The 20,717-nt window shown below is 49.1% G+C and overlaps 1 protein-coding gene and 2 long non-coding RNA genes across 6 annotated transcripts in view; 1 reads left to right on the top strand and 2 right to left on the bottom strand.

Moving 5' to 3' along the window:
• The window catches only part of LOC122457597, a 41,277-nt gene extending 35,435 nt beyond the window's left edge, over window positions 1-5,842 (bottom strand). Inside the window, exon 1 of the long non-coding RNA XR_006277225.1 lies at window positions 4,882-5,842. This is a non-coding gene — a long non-coding RNA (uncharacterized LOC122457597). The remainder of the gene's footprint in view (window positions 1-4,881) is intronic.
• Window positions 5,843-6,101: 259 nt separating this feature from the next.
• Window positions 6,102-20,353, bottom strand: LOC122457596. 4 transcript variants are annotated; one of them, XR_006277224.1, is made up of 5 exons: window positions 20,218-20,353; window positions 19,084-19,183; window positions 11,529-11,646; window positions 9,710-9,825; window positions 6,102-9,165 (listed from the first exon to the last, which is right to left on the bottom strand). It is a non-coding gene; the product is annotated as an uncharacterized LOC122457596 (long non-coding RNA). The 4 variants fall into 4 exon arrangements; XR_006277223.1 differs by lacking the exon at window positions 11,529-11,646; XR_006277222.1 differs by having other exon boundaries at window positions 6,102-9,825.
• Window positions 11,084-20,268, top strand: LOC119849035 (somatotropin). Its single transcript, XM_038385617.2, has 5 exons — window positions 11,084-11,145; window positions 15,856-16,019; window positions 16,957-17,073; window positions 17,884-18,045; window positions 20,068-20,268. Exons 1-5 carry the CDS (start codon window positions 11,136-11,138, stop codon window positions 20,266-20,268), a joined length of 654 nt encoding a protein of 217 aa, XP_038241545.1. The 5' UTR covers window positions 11,084-11,135.
• Window positions 20,354-20,717: the final 364 nt, after the last annotated feature.

Below are 20,717 nucleotides of genomic sequence, written 5' to 3' on the forward strand. Positions count from 1 at the left end.
GATTGATGTCTACCAAAGTCCATTGTCAGTTAAGTGTTTCTTGATTGGGCACTTACTGAGAATAGTCCTTTCTCAAGAAGCTAAGAAAATGATTCACTGAGGCTACTTAGAATCAAAACACTTCAAGATATAAGTACATAGCCAATATTCATAACTTCAACTACAAAAATGATACACACATGCAGACAGCATAATCATAACCAGCAAACTACAACCTTCCCTTAGACACCCCACTTGGCCTCCTCTGTACAAGACCTGGTGCAACCATAAGACCCTGGTTGCAACAATGATCTATATGGTCACAGTTCATGTCAATAACGTCACAGGACCTTCCATTACAAGAGGAGAAATTTTACTGGGTGGAACGATACCAGCAAAATTTTGCATCTCGCTCACCTCCCCAGGCCCTTTAGGTTTGCCTGTACAGTCTGTTTAGAGCAGCTGCTCTTTGTAGCAGGGGCATGTCTGTTAAGTGCCATGCAGGCTGGCAGGGCTGTATAGGCAGGGACCGAAATAGAGTCGTGGGCACTGAGCTCTTATTAGACACATTAGAGCAGATGTTCCCCCACACTGCACCAGTAAGATGCACACGCCCATGCCAGTGATTTCGGAGGGGCTGGCTGAGAAGGGAGTGCTGGGCTGTTTGCAGCTGCTTCTACAGGCTTTTGCTGCCAGGTGAGCCAGGAGGTCTCTAGCACTGCCTTGTATTCATGGAGGGCCCAGCAGCCCTGGCCAGGATCAAAGCCTCGTTGACTTAGATGCTATACCGACACATGGAAAGGACAGTGCCTGCCCCAAAGAACGATGAGGCACAAGAAGTAAATGGAACAAACCACTGACCTGGGACAGGGCGGGGGGTCAGTCATCAGAATATAAAATCCTTTGCTGGTCACCTGCCAACCCTCGTGGCCCATTTACCATCGGCTGCCAGCAGCAGTGAGGAGGGATCTGAAAGGAGACATGGCAGGGGCTTGTGGGATCTGTTCAGGGATGTTGCTTCCTGCACAAGGGGCAGCGCAGAAGAGGCTGCAGAACTGCCGATGGGTGCATCAAAGAAGCGGCTGGTGTAGTGGAAGAGCAAAGGAAGTAAAAGAAGGCAGCGAGAGATGACATTTTACACAAGCAGAGGGATGGGCGAAGCTGTGCAGGGCCTTACAAGTACGGCCCAGAAGCTTGTGTGTGAGACGCATGGATCAAGGGGGAGCAAGTGGGAGTCGCAAGGAGGGGTGTGACACAGCAGGGCAATGGGCCAGGAGGGTGTCTGTAGCAGAATGGGCCATATGAGGACCAGGCAGGTACCAGGGAGGTGGAGAGGAGGCTGCCGTGCTGCAGACAGGAGGTGATGAGCGTCTAGCCGCAGGACAGGAAAGGGTTGCTCTTTGGGAGGATCTGCAGGAAGAAGCTGTAGGATTTGGAGGCATCCTGGAAATTCTTGGCTGCATTTTCTCTCCAACGGCGCACATCTGCCCACAGCCAATACCTCACTGTGGCTCTAAGGGATCCAAAGAGCTGCAGATTCAGAAGCTTGTGCCTGGTTGCACTGAAGGGAGCTAAGCACCCGTCCGTGCTCTCCTAAGAACCTTTCCACGGGAGCCATTGCTACGTGGTTGTCCCAGAGAAGCTATGTGATTGCAAACATGTATGGGGAGGCGGCGTCCAGGAGATGCAGCCCACCCCAGGGCAATTTCCACAACCCTTGCCTACAGAACTGACCGAAAACTGGCCTCCACTTTGGTGAGTTTGTTTTCAGCCTGGGGTAGGTCACGTGACAGAAAGTCCGGCTCACAAGGCATGAGAGACCGAGTGTAACATTAAGCAGCTTTAGCTAAAGCATCTGGCCCTTTACACAGCCACTGTGTGTCGTTACTGCTCACTGTTGAAAGGATCCTGGCCAGATGGTCCCATGCACACACTCCTCTCTTGGATTTACCCAGCACTTCCCAAATGCAGCACAGGCGAGGCTGCTGACACAGTATCTGGTTTCCACGGAATGGGGCTTCTGGCAGATGGGTGAACGATGTCTTATTTCTGGAGCACAGATTTTATATCAACAGAACAATAATATGCAAACAACCCGTAATTGCGCCTGTACCCTATATGTCAGCAGCTGCCCAAAACAACAGTGTGTAACCCTCCCCCCTCAGACACATGGGCCACATTCGGCCTTTGCTGCTACCTGCGTGGCCCTATGAACTACCGAACTGAGAGCATCTGCCAGAGAAGCAAGTATAAAGCCGTTAGCAAACACTCAGCCAGCCAGGGCCTGCTTTGCACAGTGCTGAGCACTCCAAGCTCCCAGCCTGGACAGACAGATGCTAGCTCTGCTCAAGTTAGAATTAAAAACAGAAGTGTGGCCGTTGTGGCCCAGGCAGTGACAACAACTAGTCACCCGAGTACAAGCCCTCCTGGTCCCCGGGGTCTGAGCTCTGGTGGTTAGCCCATACTGTCTCCCAGCTGCAATGGCCAGGCTGCTATTGTTAACACACTAGCTCAAGTGGAGCTGGCATGTGGCTGTCTGCTCGGTGTGAGAGGCACATGTCCAGCTGCAGTGCAGATGTACCCACTGAGGCCAGCTCGCGCCTTCAGTGCTAGCACCCCCGAGAGTCAGGCCTCAGCTGTGCCCACTGGCCAGTAAACAGAGCATTTTCCCCTAGGCTTTCCCAGCACAATGTCTGCTTGGAGAGCAGGGGGTGGAGAGTTTGTCATTCAGAGCCTACCCCAGCCCAATTACCCAGCTGGGATCTTCGAGCCAGCGGCGGGGACGGCAGCACCAGCTGGAGAAAGGGGTGCTCTCCCCAGACAAGGTGCAGTGGCAGAATGGAAACCTCGGGGATGCAATGGCCCCACACTCACACATGCCATGATAAGGTACCCACAGGTCTGGGATACTGAGACATGAGAGTAACAGACTTGACCCAGCCCCAGTGTGAACAGCTAATAGGGCACGGAGTGACCCCTGCTCACACCATGGCTATGCTGTGCTAAAGCGGATCAAATGTGTGATACCCAGTGGTGGGGGAGGGGTGGGTTCCTGCTCTGTGCAGTGCCCAAGGGTGGGGGAGAGGTGGGTCCCTGCTCTGTGCAGTGCCCAGTGGTGGGGGGGAGGGTCCTTGCTCTGTGTGATGCCCAGGGGTGAGGGAGGGGTGGGTCCCTGCTCTGTGCAGTGCCCAGGGGTGGGGGAGAGGTGGGTCCCTGCTCTGTGCAGTGCCAAGGGTGGGGAAGAGGTGGGTCCCTGCTCTGTGCAGTGCCCAGGCTGGGGGAGAGGAGGGTCCCTGCTCTGTGCAATGCCCAGGAGTGCAAGGGGGGCAGGTGTGCTGGGTTTCCCGGGGTCCAATCTAGAACTGGGGTACCGCTGAGCACTCTGTATCACCAACCTGGACTCCTCTCACACTGTGATGCTGTGATACGCTACAATCCTCTCCAGGTCCTGCACTTGCACAGTCATCCACAGGTGGGGACACAACCAGCTGAGTTACATGAATGATCTCCGAGACACTCATGAACCAACCATAGAGAGGCTACAGACAATTCCCCCAGCTCCCCAGCCTAGGACCCTACACCTGTACCATCTTGCCCTGGTCAGAAGCCTGGCCAGTGTAAATTTATTTCCCAGTCTGCCACAGGTAGTGATCAATGGTTCCATGTCTAGTTGGCAGCCAGTACGAAGCGGAATGCCCCAAGGGTCAGTCCTGGGGCCGGTTTTGTTCAATATCTTCATTAATGATCTGGAGGATGGCGTGGATTGCACTCTCAGCAAGTTTGCAGATGACACTAAATTGAGAGGAGTGGTAGATATGCTGGAGGGTAGGGACTTGATACAGAGGGACCTAGACAAATTGGAGGATTGGTCAAAAGAAATCTGATGAGGTTCAACAAGGACAAGTGTAGAGTCCTGCACTTAGAATGGAAGAATCCCATGCACCACTACAGACTGGGGACCAAGTGGCTAGGTAGCAGTTCTGCAGAAAAGGACCTAGGGGTTACAGTGGACGAAAAGCTGGATATGAGTCAACAGTGTGCTCTTGTTGCCAAGAAGGCTAACGGCATTTTGGGCTGTATAAGTAGAGATCATTGCCAGCAGATCAAGGGACATGATCATGCCCCTCTATTTGGCACTGATGAGGCCTCACCTGGAGTACTGTGTCCAGTTTTGGGCCCCACACTACAAGAAGGATGTGGAAAAATTGGAAAGAGTCCAGCGGAGGGCAACAAAAATGATTAGGGGGCTGGAGCACATGACTTATGAGAAGTGGCTGAGGGAACTGGGTTTATTTAGTCTGCAGAAGAGAAGAATGAGGGGGGATTTGATAGCTGCTTTTAACTACCTGAAAGGGGGTTTCAAAGAGGATAGAGCTCCACTGTTCTCAGCGGTACCAGGTGACAGAACAAGGAGTAATGGTCTCAAGTTGCAGTGGGGGAGGTTTAGGTTGGATATTAGGAAAAACTTTTTCACTAGGAGGGTGGTGAAGCACTGGAATGGGTTTCCTAGGGAGGTGGTGGAATCTCCTTCCTTTGAGGTTTTTAAGGTCAGGCTTGACAAAGTCCTGGCTGGGATGATTTAGGTGGGGTTGGTCCTGCTTTGAGCAGGGGGTTCGACTAGTTGACCTCCTGAGGCCCCTTCCTACCCTGAGATTCTATGATTCTAAAAAAGGAAGCAGACATGCACCAGCTTTTGTACACTGAGCAGATTCCCCAGGCACTTCAACCAAAACACACTGTTCTAAGTAAGATATAAAACCAGGTTTATTAACTACAGAATGAGATGTTAGGTGATTATAAGTAATAAATGTACAGATCAAAGTTAGTTACCTAAGAAATGAAAGTAAAACCGCAATCTGAATTCTATAAACTAGACAGGATTTGAATCAAGCAGTGTCTCACCCTGGTAGATGGCATAGTTCCTGCATACACAGGTTGCGATTCTCCTTTCCAGCCTGGGACCACCTCCCCCATTCAGTCTTTGTCCTTCAGAGGTGTTTCCAGGTGTTGAGTTGTGGGGGGAAGTGAGGCTAAATGCTTAGGTCATTTCCCCTCCTTTATAGGAGGAGCTATAGATCTTTTGCTAGGATTTGAGTCAAGCTGTGTCCATTGTTTATGTGCTATCGCTGAGAGGTTTTCATTGTACGCAGATCCTGTGATAGTCCTTGGTAGTGTGGATTCCCCTTAATGGGCCATCAACAGCATCTGGTGTTACATTATTGTACCTGAAAGGTTGGTTGTTGGTGTTCCCAACCTTACACCATATTTCAGTAACACACACATAGCAAAACTTCATAACTTCACATACAATGATAGTGCATATAATCCAACAGGATATTAATGTTCAACAAATGAAGACTTTTAGAATGATACCTCACAAGGCATACTTCGTACCAAATATATCATAATCATATCACCATGATAAATATGGGGGTGCCAGGATGTTGATTTGGATACAGCGTGTAACAGTGGGTCACTGCTCTGTGTGATGCCCAAGGATGGGGGAGGGGCATACTCCAGCTCTGTGCAACGTGGGAGGGAGGGGAAGAGGAGGGTCCCTGCTCTGTGAGATGCACAGGGGTGGGGGAGGGGCAGTATCAGAACTTCTCAACATTGTTTTAACTCCATAGCTGAATTAGTCAGTCATTCGTTGTAATTAAACGGTCACTGGTTCACACACCCAGTAATTGAGCACTGACTGATTCTGTAATGTAGTATGTAAATACTACAAGTCACTTACAGATGTGCAAATACTTTCACTCAGAGTCCAGCCTGGGATTTGCAAGGGCCCCAAAGGAGTTAGGCACACAGCTGCCTGTGCAGGGCAATGGGATTGGGTATCTGAATCCTTTAGGCCTTGTCTATGCACTGCTGAAAATGGCCCACCTTGATTATCACCACAAAAGGTTTTCTTCCTTTCCCCCCCTCCTTCCTGCTTGTAATAGCTCATCTTAAGTGATCACTCTCCTTACAGTGTGTATGATAAAACCCATTGTTTCATGTTCTCTGTGTGTGTATATAAATCTCCCCACTATATTTTCCACCGAATGCATCCGATGAAGTGAGCTGTAGCTCACGAAAGCTTATGCTCAAATAAATTTGTTAGTCTCTAAGGTGCCATAAGTACTCCTTTTCTTTTTTTCAGTTCAACTCAGTCATTTTAGAACTGGACTCAACAAGGCTGGTGTGAACACTTTGCTCACTTCACATTGCGGGCATCCTGGAGCCACTGGTTTCACTGGGAAAGCTACGCTGAACTGAGGTGCTCTTCACCTGAGATAGGAGCATCCATTGGGAGCTGGCGCGAATCTGACAGTACTCACCCAGCCCAACCCTTTCTCACCTCCATGGGTTTCCTTCAGTCTTTCCTTCAGACTGGTGGCGCCAGACGCTCATTAACGTGCAGGCCCTTTCACACCTCTCCGGCAGCCTCAAAAGATGTTACCTGGGATTAGCTAATTTGGGGTAGAACAGCAGCGAGGCACGGCAACTCACTTCTGGCTCAAATTCAGCACCAGACTGCCCCACAGGCTTTGGCTTGAGCTGCTAACCTGTGTTAAAAGCCAAGTTGCCGGGTCTTCACTTCTATTGTAACCTGGGCCAGCTAACCCAAGTTAAATACACAGCAGCTCTCTTTGCAGCACAGACCTGCCCTTGCAGTGAGCATACATGGCCCCGAGATGGCCTTTGCCATTCTCCCTTACTGCAAAGATCTCACTGCCCACTCCCCACCTGCTAACTGGAAGCAACCTGAGGCAGGGCTGACTCTTCCTGTGTGTACACTGCACCCTGCCCAGCGGGCCCTGTTCCCGGGAGGAGCCTCTAGTCGCTGCTGTCACACAAATATACTGCGCCCCCACCCACCAGCGTGCTAGAGTGTTGGGGGCAGGTCGGAAGGATGCAAGAGGGATTTTGCACTGACAGTTGCTTCACGGGCTGGGCTCGTTTTCTGCGACTCACTGAACCCAAACCATTTCTTTCCTGTTGTTTCACAGAGCAGGGCTAACTCTGTCCCTTCCGCAGGCAGGAAACAGAGAGAAACTGCAGCACATCCTGTGTGTGCAGCACATCCTGTGTGTGCAGTGCAGCATAGCTGGGGGAAGAGACAAGGAGCAGCCACCTGCCTGCTTCCCCCCCCCCCCCCCGCAACCTGGGCCAGCAGGAGGCCAAAGCAACCCAGGAGCAGTTAAGGCATCTCTCCCATCCCCATCCCAGACACACCCTATCCGGAGCTTGGGGAGCGGGTGGCACAGAACCTGCCTCAGGGTCACTAACTCCACGCATTCAAAAACCCTGAGGATGGCTTACAAATCATGAGATTTTTAACAAGCAACGAATGTGGGGTTCCCAGTCTTCGCCTTGATTATGGAGCTCTTAGGGGCCATGTTTTCAATCTTTTCTTGGGATCTGGAAGGGGGTTTCAATGAGATTCTCATGTGCTTACATCATTCCTGGACCTGCAGCTTTAAGAAAAACACCGAACAGCATGAGACTCATGCAAACTGCAAGAGCTCGCAGCAATGCCAGGAGGATCTGGCAGCAGTCCCTATACTTGAGTTGCCGATTACTTTCCATTAGAAAGGGTTCTTGTCGCCTCTCCTTTGAAAAGCTCTCCCACCTTCGTTGTTTGCAGCAAGTCTTTGATACTCAGCCGGGGAACAGCCTTGGGCTAGTGAAGTGTCTCTTCTCTGTTTCATAAAATCCTGTTCTGCTATGTCTGAGATATAAACTGGAAAACAACCATTTCTCAGGAAATTTCTGGCACACCGCAAAACTAAGAACTAAACCCACATACATTCAAGAGGGCTGGGCTCCTGCCTCCCCCAAAGCAGCAGCAGCAGCAACATGCGCTGGGCTGGGCACACCTGGGAGCTGCCAGACTAGCTGCAGTGCTGAGGATGGAGAGAGAGCAGGACTGGAAACCTCCCCCAGGACTGAGCCCTTGGCCCCAGTGGCCCATTCCCACCCTCTTGGGTCTGGAGTTCCCCCAGTTCTGGAAGTCGGGGGAGACAGAGAGCACAGTGAGCCAGCTCCCCCCCACCCCCAACCAATCAACCATCTTTAGATCCAGCACCTGGGCCCAGCAGTCCATTCCCCCTAGAATAACCCCTTGCCTGGCCCCAGATAATGTAATCCTGTAGCCCCAGTGTGAGCAATCTGTGCTGAAATGCTGATGGCTCAGTTAAAACTCTGCTGATGATGCACAGTGAAGGGCTCATCACCACTGTGCATAACAGAATCTGGTTTTTCTTTGTAAAAAACCCCCTAGGATGTTGCCTGCAGTAAATCAACGTTACAAGACAGTTATTTCGGGTGCTCACAAGTTTGGAAATGCCAGCTGTACAGCTTCTGGTTGCTTGTACAGCCCTTGTTCTGCCCTTTGGGCGCACACATCTGGTACAGTCTATGATTACACAATCCCACACAGGTTTCCCACTGCACCCCTGCCTCATTAATAGCCGGACGCACGCACAAGGGGAAAGAATGATGGTTGCATCAATCTGGCACTTCCAAGTGCTTGACTTAGCAACCTACAGAATGTCCTTGTAAGGCAGGTCGCTGCCTTGGTGGTGTGTTTTCAGTACACTGCTGCTGAGTGACCCCCACTGCGTGAAGTGCCATACGCACACAGTTATGCTGGCTGGACTTCCCAGAGGATTCCATCTCCCCAGGAGTTGAGTCTTACCCAGTCCCTAACTGCTGGGCAGGGCACCTCCTGTCCTACATGCACCTGACACAGCCTGACATCTTCAAACACACTCTGGAGTGGCAGGAGAAAAACACCCCCAGATGCTGCTGGCTCCTGAGTTACCAGATACGCAGTAGCAGCAAGATCCAGTGCTCTCCCTGCCCGGGGACCTGACATTTACTCTCTGACGTTGTTGCGCCTACAGGATACAAACACCGAGTGGCTTCCAGGAACACACCATGCTCGTCCTCCCAACAGTGTTTTTATTAACAAGCCTACGTCAAACCTTGCATCCCTGGATCCAGCACCTAGGGGGCTGCTCGCCTTGGATGATGAGCCCAAAGGAGAGTTGGATCACATGTAGGGGTGCAGACCAAACCAGATGGCCCCCAGTGCTTTCGTCAGCAGTGTCTGGTGGGCCCAGGACATTGCATAGGAGTGCCATGAGAAGGGCCCCAGTTCAATGGCCAGAAGCAGTGAAGACAGGGGCAGGGGGCCTGCAGGAGAGACCAAGAGAAGGGTGGCAAGAGGTGGTGACTGCCATGCAGACCTTCTAACACCCCCCACCTCTCCACTGCTCCCCCAGCTTCACCTGAATAGCAGAAGCACATGTAGATTCCCCTCCCCACACTCTCTGAAATGAGGCCTAGCAGCTACTTTGACCAGCCACCTTCTCTCCCTCATTAGCCCTCTGTTTAGACTCAGTGAAATTTCATACTCATGGATAGAAGACTGGAAATTGCTTCTGAACTAGTTCTTTTTTCCCATTGAGGAAATACCAGGAAACCTGGGCAGACCCCCCTGCTGTTATGCCCCCAACACTCTGTATTCCTGATAACATGTCTTGTGCTGGACTCTCAGAATTGCTTTGGGAAAAAGGAAGCTCACTGGCTGGTTTTGCCCTCAATTCACATTGCCTCCTGAAGAACAATGCGAGTCCGGCTGGCTGGGAGACTCCATCCCGCCCTGGCAGATGAAGACCTGGCCTCAGTTACTCATGTCTTCGTCACCTCTTGGCTGGACAACAACAATGTCATATACCTGGGCATGGAGACTTCCACATGCAGAGAACTCCAACTAGCACCACACACTGCAACGCCTCCTCTCAGCCACACAGGCTACGTACGACCAGTCCGCCACTCTCCATGCTGGCTTCCCTACAAGAGCGAATCATATTCAGATCCTCACGGCGCTCCATAGCCTAGGCCCAGGATATCTAAAAGGCTGCCTGAAACTCCAGGGTGAAGACTGTAGTCCACACCTTCACTCCTCTGGCCCAGTGGAACTCTCTACAACAAGAGTAAAGCTTATTTGTGCAGGAGACGGAACTTTCTGTCGGACTGGTGCAAGACTGTCGAGCAAACTCCCCCAGGAACTAAAGCCCATCGCAAACTTCCCCACCTTCTGTTTCAAGTGCACAGTACATTTCTTTGACCTGCCATCTCTAACAAACATACAGCAACAGATGTATTTCAGAACAAAAACAAATCAACAAAGAAACAAAACAAAACCGTCCTCAAGAAATCCAAAACACACTACCAAAGCAAGACACTCCTCTGCCACACTTCTCCCCTGGGGAGAGGATGAGAGAACAAACAGCACATGACAGATGTTAGCCATGTCATTTCATGCACTACTGGAAGATGCTCAGATACAATGGTGATGAGCACAGTATAAGAACTGATATAGACTAAAACAGAAGTCCCCATTTGCAGTGAAACTCAGTGCAGCTCTGCTACATAAATCCAAGGCTTTGTAACAGAATTTAGGTCTAAAGTGCTTTAGAATACCAGGGGCCTAACTAATAGGTTTTGGATCTGGTTTTGCAATGTACAGGGTGGACAACAGACAAGCACATGGGGGAAAGCGGGGGCCCCTTTTGCTGAATCCCTCCATCCACACTGCCCATGTTTTAATACACAGTCATTCTGCTCTGGAGAGCAGCTGACATGTGTTGTCCCAAGCAACAAATACTGCGCAGTATCCCATTTGCTTCTTCTCAAGGCCGCCTTGAGAAATCAGCTGTCCCTGTCAGGTCAGAGCAAGGTTTGCCCCATCCAGCTATGAGAAGGGTACATTTTCTGCACGGCACAGTGAACAATGTGGAGGATGAGTTACTCCGTGGTTGCTGAAATTGGGGATGAACATCTCTGTTAGATGACCTCTATTTACAATAAACAGAACATGGGGGGATCATTCATTGCTAAATTTAGCACTAGGCAAACATCCGTGATACACTTTACATTTATGTATAATACAATTCTGAGTAGGTAACACCATTGTGAACACCTGTGCATTTATGCATAGACCAATATGGCAGGGGGGAATGGTGTCTCACGTTCATGGAAATATGCATAAATATTACAATGACCCCCCGTATATAAGAATGGCTCAAAGGTTCCCACTATCAGCCTAGAAACATCCAGCTTCAAACAGCACCTGAGCAACTGCAACTTACCAAAGAGAAATGGCTTCAGGTACCTTTTTATATCTGAATTGTAAAGTACTGTGAACATCAGTGCAGGCTGGTGGGACCCAGTGCAGAGAGAGGACAGTATTACCATGTAAACTCAATATCTATGGTAAAAGATGGGACTTTCAAACCCGATAAAGGAAATATGTTTTCACACAATACGTAATTAGCTTGTGGAACTCACTACCACAGGAAGATGTGGAGGCCAAGAATTTAGCAATTTTAAAAGGGGATTGGACATTTCTATGGACAAAGGAATATCCAGAGTTATAATTTCTATTACTAACAAAAATTATGAAGGCATATTAAATCTGCTGCTTCAGGGATTAAGCCAATCTCTCACTATTAGAGACCAGGGCCGTTATGTGGGGGCAGATTATTTTGTACCTGCTAATGCAGGTTCTTTGCACCTTCCTCTGAAGCAGCTGGTGCTGGGCAGTGTTAGAGCCAGGATACTGAACTAGAGGGGCCTCAGGTCTGATCCAGCCTGGTGATTTCTGTGTTCCTAAGCAACAGGGAGGTTATCATTTTAATCACACAAAAGTCGGGAAATTCTAAATTATGTTTTTTAAAGCTCAGCTCCATTGCACTAATCCTAAGGACCCTAGACAATGTAGAGGGGGTTGTAAGCTTGTTGGGGCAGGGATCATCTCTGCTGTGTTTGTACAGTGCCTGGCACAAGGAGGTCCCAGCCCATGACAGATAATAAAACAGCTGGTTTGCTGGGGCGTGTGGGTATGTTCAGGTGTGCTGGAGCAATAGGGCATAGTTGCCCCATCTATCACATCCACACCCCTGTTGCAGAGGAGCCTTGCTCCACCCCTTGCTGATCCCCAGGCCTGCAGCTGTGGGAGGTCAGCTGCACCTGGGATAAATACTGCCTGGCTCCATGCTGACCGAGATGGCTGATGGGGTAGATCTGGCAAGTGGGATGCAGGAGGCTCTCTCCCCTTCATCAGCTCCTGCGGGGGAAGGGGCTCTCATTCAAGGAAGGGAAGTGAAAGAGGAAGGAGGAGGGAAACTGCAGGAGCCTAATAAGACTCATTTGCTCCATTCCTATTCCTCACCTTAAACTCATCTTCAGGCTCCTAAGGGTTAAACCCTGCTCCATATGTGCCAAGAGAGCCAACCTGGCAGTCTTGGAAGACAACGCTCGAGTGGGTGTTTTCCCCCTTTCATTAGCATCACGTATTTACTCTGATTCCAGGTGTTTTGTCTGGGACCATCCTTTGTTCTGGGCTCAGTGATACCTCATGTTCACTATGGTTCGGAATACACCTTTAGCTCTGCCCTGCCTCACCCCCACTCTTCAAGTTTTATCTCCTTTCTCAAGTCATATGCACTTTGTCTGGGCTGGACTCTCCAGGTTCAGAGGCCAGCTGATCTCAGATACAGGGAGAGTTGCCGGTTTTCCATGGCACTGCATTACTCTGACCAGAAGAGTAGCTCAGCCTTTTCAGATGCTGGGATGCCTCTCTAGGAAATGGTTTGTGACGATCTGGTGGTTTTGTCCGGTTTGAAGAGCCTATGACAGTTTCAAAGGTACGACTGACAGACACGAATGTGATCCCCCATGGGAAAGCTGAGCAGTAGTGGTAGAGCAGGTGCTCTATGGTGTTCACAAGATATCAGACCTCAGGCATCCCATTATTCTGACTACACCTTTATCACTCCACTTGAGTTCTGAGCTGCTTTTCAAGGCCCCTCTCTCAAGACCTCAGGGCTAAAAACAATGCCTCATGCAACCTAGCAGACTAGAATCCCAGGATACAAAGCAGCATGGACAGATTTTGGGGATGGAAACGAAGGCTACAAATAACTGCCTGCTATTTTGCTCTGGCAGGTATTCTCACATGATTTAGATAACCCAGACGTCTGTGGCCATAATACATGGAATAATCAATGGCTTGGGTGTCTAAGTGACACAAATTGTGGGGTAAAAATTGTGCCCCAAAATATTTGCACCTGAAAAAATGGCAGCTAGGTGAAGACCAACCTGTACATGTGTGCATTAATCCCTGACTCAGGAAACTCATGAGATCTTTGCCTGCTACAAAGTAGCTGGAACTGAAGTAGAAGGAAGCCAGTCCTCAGAATGACCAGTTATGAAGCCTGGCTCTTGTCTCATTTGTTATTGTAAGGACTGTGCTCATTATTACCGGATATTAACTATGCAAGATTGCTCAGTAATTTCAGGTTTCAGAGTAGCAGCCGTGTTAGTCTGTATTCGTAAAAAGAAAAGGAGGACTTGTGGCACCTTAGAGACTAACAAATTTATTTGAGCATAAGCTTTCATGAGATGCATCCGATGAAGTGAGCTGTAGCTCATGAAAGCTTATGCTAAAATAAATTTGTTACTCTCTAAGGTGCCACAAGTCCTCCTTTTATTTTTTTGGTAATTTCACTAACCCGAAAATGTTTGTATTTGTCCTTCGCTTATTGTTCCCTTGCCCATTTGAGACACATGGTGTCGGGGGATGAGAATTTCCTCTTTTTTATGAGGAAATCCACACTCAGGCACACACTAGGAGAAAGGTGTGTTCTTCTCTGGTGTTAGCTAACACAAGGTAAAATCACAGTGAAGCCATTGCTATGTATAGTTTTCACATGCATTAGCACGTTGAAATAAACACGATTAACATGTGTTAATCCTACAACTGGCTCGTCCTCACTAGGAGTTTACCTCATGTTAGTCGCCAGCTGTTAGCTATACACCCTTCTTCTGAGTGCAGACAAGGCCAGATGGAGAAAATATTGGACACCATGGGGGCTGGATGATGAAACCCCTTAGGTTTCATAGTGCCATGAGGACTCCTCCTCAGCTGGGAAAGAACAGCGGCTTGCAGAAACAATGTCAGCTGCGTAAGACTCAAAGGGCTTTGGTGGGAGAGGAGCAAAGAGATTTGCAGTGTGTTTTGAGAAACTTTTGAACACAATTAACATCCAATAAAACAAAAATATTCAGAAGAGGAATGTTGCCAGTGAGATGACAGCCAGGCTTTCAGGTCTGGTGCTCTAGGATTTGCCAGGGCAGAGATGCACTCCCCTGGAAATTGTACACATGATGTCAGGATCAATAAACATTTCTAAGCCGTAGTCTTTAGGTCATTGATCAGACAGAAACATAGTTTATCCCAAAGCCCCAGTACCACCCACTGGCAACACCAACTCCCCTTTGCATCCATAATGCCTCAGCATCACCCAGTTCCCACCTGTACCCAGAACTTCCAGCACCACCTACTGGCATCACCCACCTCACCTCAGAACCCATGACCTTCAGCACCATCCATTGGCATTAGATTTTGCACCTGGCACCACTCGCCAGCATTACCTGCCTTCCCCCCACACACACACACACCTGCCCCAGCACCCAAGAACCTCACTAGAGCTCTGTTTCTGTTTGCAGTGGGCAGGCTCCAGTGAAAGAGACTGGCTTTATTTCTGCCCTTGGGGGGGAAACAGAGGAGGTGGGTGTTTTTCTGGCTGCAATGCTGGGGAGTATGTGTCCACTGAAGCCTGTGATCGTAATGTGCAATCCACTCCACCCCTCGAACCAGCGTGTGCTCCGATAACAATTACAGAGTGATTTACATTTTCAAAGCACTGCCCCAATATTAACCAAACCTTCCCCAGTGCTCCAGGAAGATATGTGAGTATTGGTACCCCAGCTGGCAAAGGGGGAACTAGGACACAGAGATTAGGACCAACACATTTAAATCTGGCTGTCTAAAGTCAGGCATTGTAAATCCATATTTAGGCTCCTAAAGAAGTGCTCTGATTCCCCATCTGTAAAATGGAGGCAAGGATTCTCTGCCCCTTTATAAAGCGCCAGGCGAGCCCCAGGTAAGGAGAAGGGCACACTGGCTCAGCAACTGTGGAACAGAATTTCCACAGTCATCACAGAACAGGCCAGAGGGTGAGAGTGGGGGTGGGGGATAAGCATGAGAGAATCTTAAAAATACAAGAAAAGGTCTGTCTCTTTGGCATTGTACTTGCATATTGCTTGTCTAATCCAGTTTATTTTATGCAGAAATAACCTCATGGTAATACGAATGGGTAAGTACAAAGAGTACAAAGGCCAGGGTTCAGAAAAGAGCTACAAGAATGATTCAAGGTCTGGAAGACCGGCCTCTCAGTGAAAGATTCAGTCTGTTTAGTTTGTCCAAGAAAAGGCTAAAAGGTGACTTGATCCTGATCTGTAAGGACCTCCAGGAGGTGAAGGTTTCTGATCATAGAGGGCTCTTTAATCCAGCAGACAAGGCAGAACAAGAGCCAATGGATGGAAGCTGAAGCTAGATAAATTCAGACTAGAAATAAGGCGCACATTTGTAATGGCAAGGGTAATTAATCATGGGAACAGTTTATCCAGGGATGTGGGGGATTCTCCATCACCTGCTATCAGTCAGTCAGGACTGGATGTCTTTTGGAGAGATACTCTCAAGCTCAACCAGAAGCTCTGGGCGTGATGCAGGAATCCCTGGTTGAGGTTGCTACGCAGGAGTTGAAACAAGATGATCAGAATGGTACTAAATGTATGAAGCCGTCACTAGCTGCCCTTTGAACCCCACCACACCATCAGCTTACCCTATGTGCCAGCCCTGGAAAGAACAAAGAGAATGGAAGGGGCTTCATTGTAGCCTTCTACCCCCCCCGCCCCCAACAGTAATTGGGCCACTGCCCCCAGAATTACTGACACCTCCCCTTTCTTTTGCAGGGTCATATTTTTCTCCTCTGCTCTTTTCTGCAATCATCCTGGGGCTGCAGTGGCCCCGGGGGGCAGCAGCCTTCCCTGCCATGCCCCTCTCCAGTCTGTTTGCCAATGCCGTGCTGAGGGCCCAGCACCTCCACCTGCTGGCTGCTGACACATACAAAGAGTTTGTAAGTATCATGGGGTTGTGACATTGGACTCCCATGTTATTTGAAAATGGAATAATCTTTCCCCACAAACGCAGACATGTTCAGTTTGTGGAGTTCTCTCCAATCCTGGGCAGGGGTTCTGAACTCATTTATGTCCCAATCTCCTTATTCCCGTGCATCTCTTATGTCCCCCACCTTCTCCCCACCTTTCCCAGCAACCACCATTAATCTCCTTCCTGCACCCCAGTCTCCTTCCTCTTCCTCACATTCCCCTGCCCTCCCCCCATTTCTCCTTCTCACCCACCACATTTCCTTGTCTCTTCATGGTGACCGGCATTACAGTTCAGTTTCCAAAGCCCAGAGTGGCTCAGCCACCTTCACTGAGGGGAACCTGGCGTCAATGCCCCTGGAAGCCATGGGAGATGACACATCTTTACAAGACTTACTGTGTCCAAGGACAGATTTCAGAGTAGCAGCCTTGTTAGTCTGTATTCTCAAAAAGAAAAGGAGTAATTGTGGCACCTTAGAGACTCACAAATTTATTTGAGCATTGTCCAAGGAGTGTATAATTTACATATGGAGCTGGCAGACCTTGTGCTTTCCAAAATTGTCTGGTTTTCTGCTACTTTAGCTTGCAGAAATACAAATGGGATTACATGTCCATGTCCTTCCTTTAAGAAGCAAACTGAATACTGCATGTGTTATTTCATAGCACAGACCTAGTCAGAGGCTGATCTTTAGCCTCAGTAACTAGTTGGCCAATATGCTGGCTCATCAATGGAATCGCATGCCATTTCCCACCTGCCAACCCTTCACAGCATCTGTCACCTTTTGTTTCATTTTCCCATCTTGTTAACAGTAAGTCTTTGGTTCAGCCTGGGGAGAAGGGTCCCAGGCCCCTGGTAGATCTAGGGCACTAGAAAGAGCAGTTCTCAGTGTGTTTGGGATGTTTTCACAGGAACGGACCTATATTCCAGAGGAACAGAGGCATTCCAACAAAATTTCCCAATCTGCATTTTGTTATTCAGAAACCATTCCTGCTCCCACAGGAAAAGATGATGCCCAGCAGAAATCAGTAAGTTCTCTTCACCTGGCAAATACATTCTGACAGCAGAGCCGCTTCTGAAAAGAGGGTTTCCAGCGGTACTCTACATTGTCTGAGGTAGCTCCTTAGCGCCTGCCCAGTAAAACTACAGCTAAACATGATGTGCTAAGCTAAAGAGGGCTGGGCCTGGACAGTACCTGAAGAGGAGACCTCTGAGGATCAAGTTCAGGCTACTGAATGAAGTAGTCAGCTGCACATTTCATCAAAGACAATACTAAATGCAGTGACCCAGCATTGTACTCTGGGGAGGTTGCTAACTTCCCAACAGGAGATAAAAGCAAGAGTCGTTTAGCCACTTGTGCTCATTAACTATCCTGTGGCATTTTTTTGAGCAGGAGTTGTTCCAGGTGTCCTGGCCAAATTCTAGTTTGGAGAATTCCAGTCTGTCTCTTTAAACTCCCCTTGTAGAATCATCAGGATTCCTCACTTCCTTTCCCAAGCTGTCATGTACTATAACTCTCAGACAGATGCCACATTCCACTTCCTTTGGGGGTAAAGCAATTCTGGCATATATAAGGTGTGTAAAATGCTCTGGGATGAAAGGTGCTTTATGAGAGACACTGCTCTTTGCATCACCCTTTTCACCATGCGTGACCCTGACGGGTACTGCATAGGGAGAGGACAGGCTTTGTTTTCAGCTATGGTATTGCCTCAGTTTAAGCAAATCAGTGCTCCAGAGTTCCTTTCATTCACATTCTGTTTTAGAGTGGAAAGCACATGCCTGTTGCTTAGAAGACACCTTTCCTGCAGAGCTCTGACCCCAATTTATTTTCATTTCAGGACATGGAGCTGCTTCGGTTTTCACTGATTCTCATTCAGTCCTGGTTAAACCCCGTGCAGTTCCTAAGCAGAGTGTTCACCAACAGCCTTGTGTTTGGCACCTCAGACAGAGTCTACGAAAAACTGAGGGACTTAGAAGAAGGTATCCAGGCTCTGATGAGGGTAAGCAGCAGCATGTGACATGGTTACAGAATCATATTGCTCTCCTGGGCTCCAGCAGTCAGAGCTTTTTTGGGGGCTGGCTCAAGACTGTGGAATGAACTCGCCCAGGGACTAGGGACCATCCCAAACCTCCCCACTTCCCACTCCAAATGCGAGGTGCATTTCTTTGACCTTCCTTCTCTAACATAAACATACGGCAACACATACGTGTAGACCAGTGTTTTCCCCAAGAAATAAAATTATAGAGGCGGTGTTTGAATTTACAGGGGTGGGTTGGAAAATGACTAAATTGGCAACACCATTAACTAGGGCAAAGAGTCCTGTGGCACCTTATAGACTAGCAGACGTATTGGAGCATAAGCTTTCGTGGGTGAATACCCACTTAGTCGGATGCATGTAGTGGAAATTTCCACAGGCAGGTATAAATATGCAAGCAAGAATCAGGCTAGGGATAACGAGGTTAGTTCAGTCAGGGAGGATGAGGCCCTTTTCTAGCTGTTGAGGTGTGAATACCAAGGGAGGAGAAACTGCTTTTGTAGTTGGCTGGCCATTCACAGTCTTTGTTTAATCCTGAGGTGATGGTGTCCAGGCTGAGGTTGATGGTGGGTAGAATCTGCTGAAATCGTGGTGGAATTCTTCCAGGGTTTCCTTCCCATGGGTCCAGATGATGAAGATGTCATGAATGTAGCGTAGGTAGATCTACTGCAAACACAGCCTGGGCTCTGAGGCCCAGATCTGTAAGAATACTTAGGTGCCCAAAGATGCAGACAGCAGTTAAGTGGGATTTTCAGAAGTGTCTTGGGAGTCCTGTGGGAGTTAGGCACCTACAAATCCAGCTGCATCTTTAGGCAACAAAATGCCTTTGAAAGTCTGGCCCTGAGAGTCAAGCTGGGTTCTTTCCTTCTCACACATCAACAGCACTTCACATACACTTGTGCAATCCCCCCTGTTTTCACTTAGACTTGTACTCAATTCCTGGGCAGAGTGATGCTGAGAAGCCAGTCAAATAAACAGGTTTCCGTTTCAAGCAGTGCTTACTTGGTCGAAAAAACTAAAAAAGCTCTAGCTGGTGCACAAAGCTTTTCAGTCAGAAGCAGCAGGAGCCTGGTAACAACAGCTAAAGATTTTTCCACTGGGACTGCAAAGTGTAAAAGAGAAAAGAGATTTATTTCATCAGTGTACCAGTTCCCCTAAGCCAGCACTTTGGCCAGCTGTGTTACTGAGACACCTAGGCAGTCTCCAACCTGTTTCACACATCCCTCCCATCACCGCTGTGTCTTGTCCGGGGCCCTGTCCAGCTTTCTTCATGCAGACTATAGTTTAATATGTCCACAATCGTACTGTATAATTGTTCTCCTTGTGAAAATGTGTATGTGAAAGAATGTGCACAAGTGGAACATGAGCTCTGAACAGCAACGCAGTACCCACCTCCTTTATGGCTAGATGGGAAACTTATCTTCTGGTGTAACATGGGGCGCTGGGTTGAGAACCATGGATTTTAAACATATGTGCTTGTAGTCTACAAGAAGAAAACGGAAGGAGGGAGGGAAGCAGCAGGTAAGGGACCATCCCAAGATCTACAGGAATCCCAAAGAGGAGCGTTCATCCTGCGCACCCTTTGGTAACATTCATAAAGGGCGATCCACATCACCTACTCCCTCCTTTCCAGACCCCATCTCTCCCCCTCCCTCTCAGTTGCCTGTCTTGGGTAGCTGATGAGCTCACCTATGAAAGGGGGTGTGCTGGGTTTGACAGCAGCTCCACTCCCCAGCATACTCCCTCTTCCAGGCTAACTCCCAAAAGCACCCAGGCAAGTGTGCTAAGCCAGCTCCACACCACCTGCCTGAATCCTGTCTCCGGCTTTCTGTGCCTGTGAAAGCCCCTTCTTCAGGAGTGCTGAGACAGGGGGGCACTCAGCTGTGCGGGTACCTTGCCGTTTGTTTCCATGGTCCCAGGCCTTTGGGCTCTGATGTGCCAGCCCAAGAGCTGTTCCCTCCCATCTAAGCTGCCATGTCCCCGCAGGAGCTGGAAGATGGAAGCCTCCGGGGATTTCAAGTCCTCAGACCCACTTATGACAAATTTGACATCAATCTCCGGAACGAAGACGCCTTGTTAAAAAACTACGGCCTGTTGTCCTGCTTCAAGAAAGACCTGCACAAGGTGGAGACCTACCTGAAACTGATGAAGTGCCGGCGGTTCGGAGAGAGCAACTGCACCATTTGATGGCAGAAACACTGTTCTTTTATCCCCGAGCACTAACACAAGATGAGGTTAGTGTGCTCCTGCCTGTGTGACCCCCTTTGTGAAGAGAACCTCAGAGGCTGATGTGTCTGCGTGAAAATACTCTCCCACTAGCTGTGGTGTTTTGGAGGGGCTGCATAATGATGCTCCTCCCTCTTTGTAAAGAAAATCCTTTTTGCCTACAGAGAATAAACGAGCTAGAAGCCCAGCACTGTGCCTCAGTGTCTCATTGCTAGGTGTGCTTGCTTCCTCTGGCTTCTTGCAGAGGGGATGTCTGAGGAACCATAGGCAGCCAGAACCCCACTCCCACATGTTGGTTCTCCCACCACCACCATGCTCATGTTTCCAGTGGATGGAGGGGCCTGGCAGCTCAGCCCTGTTCTCCACCAAGCTGGGCGGAGGGCAGTGAGGACCACACGGCTGTAGCAGAG

The sequence above is a fragment of the Dermochelys coriacea genome, chromosome 27 (genome assembly GCF_009764565.3).
Source record: "Dermochelys coriacea isolate rDerCor1 chromosome 27, rDerCor1.pri.v4, whole genome shotgun sequence".
NCBI classification, from domain to species: Eukaryota; Metazoa; Chordata; order Testudines; family Dermochelyidae; genus Dermochelys; species Dermochelys coriacea.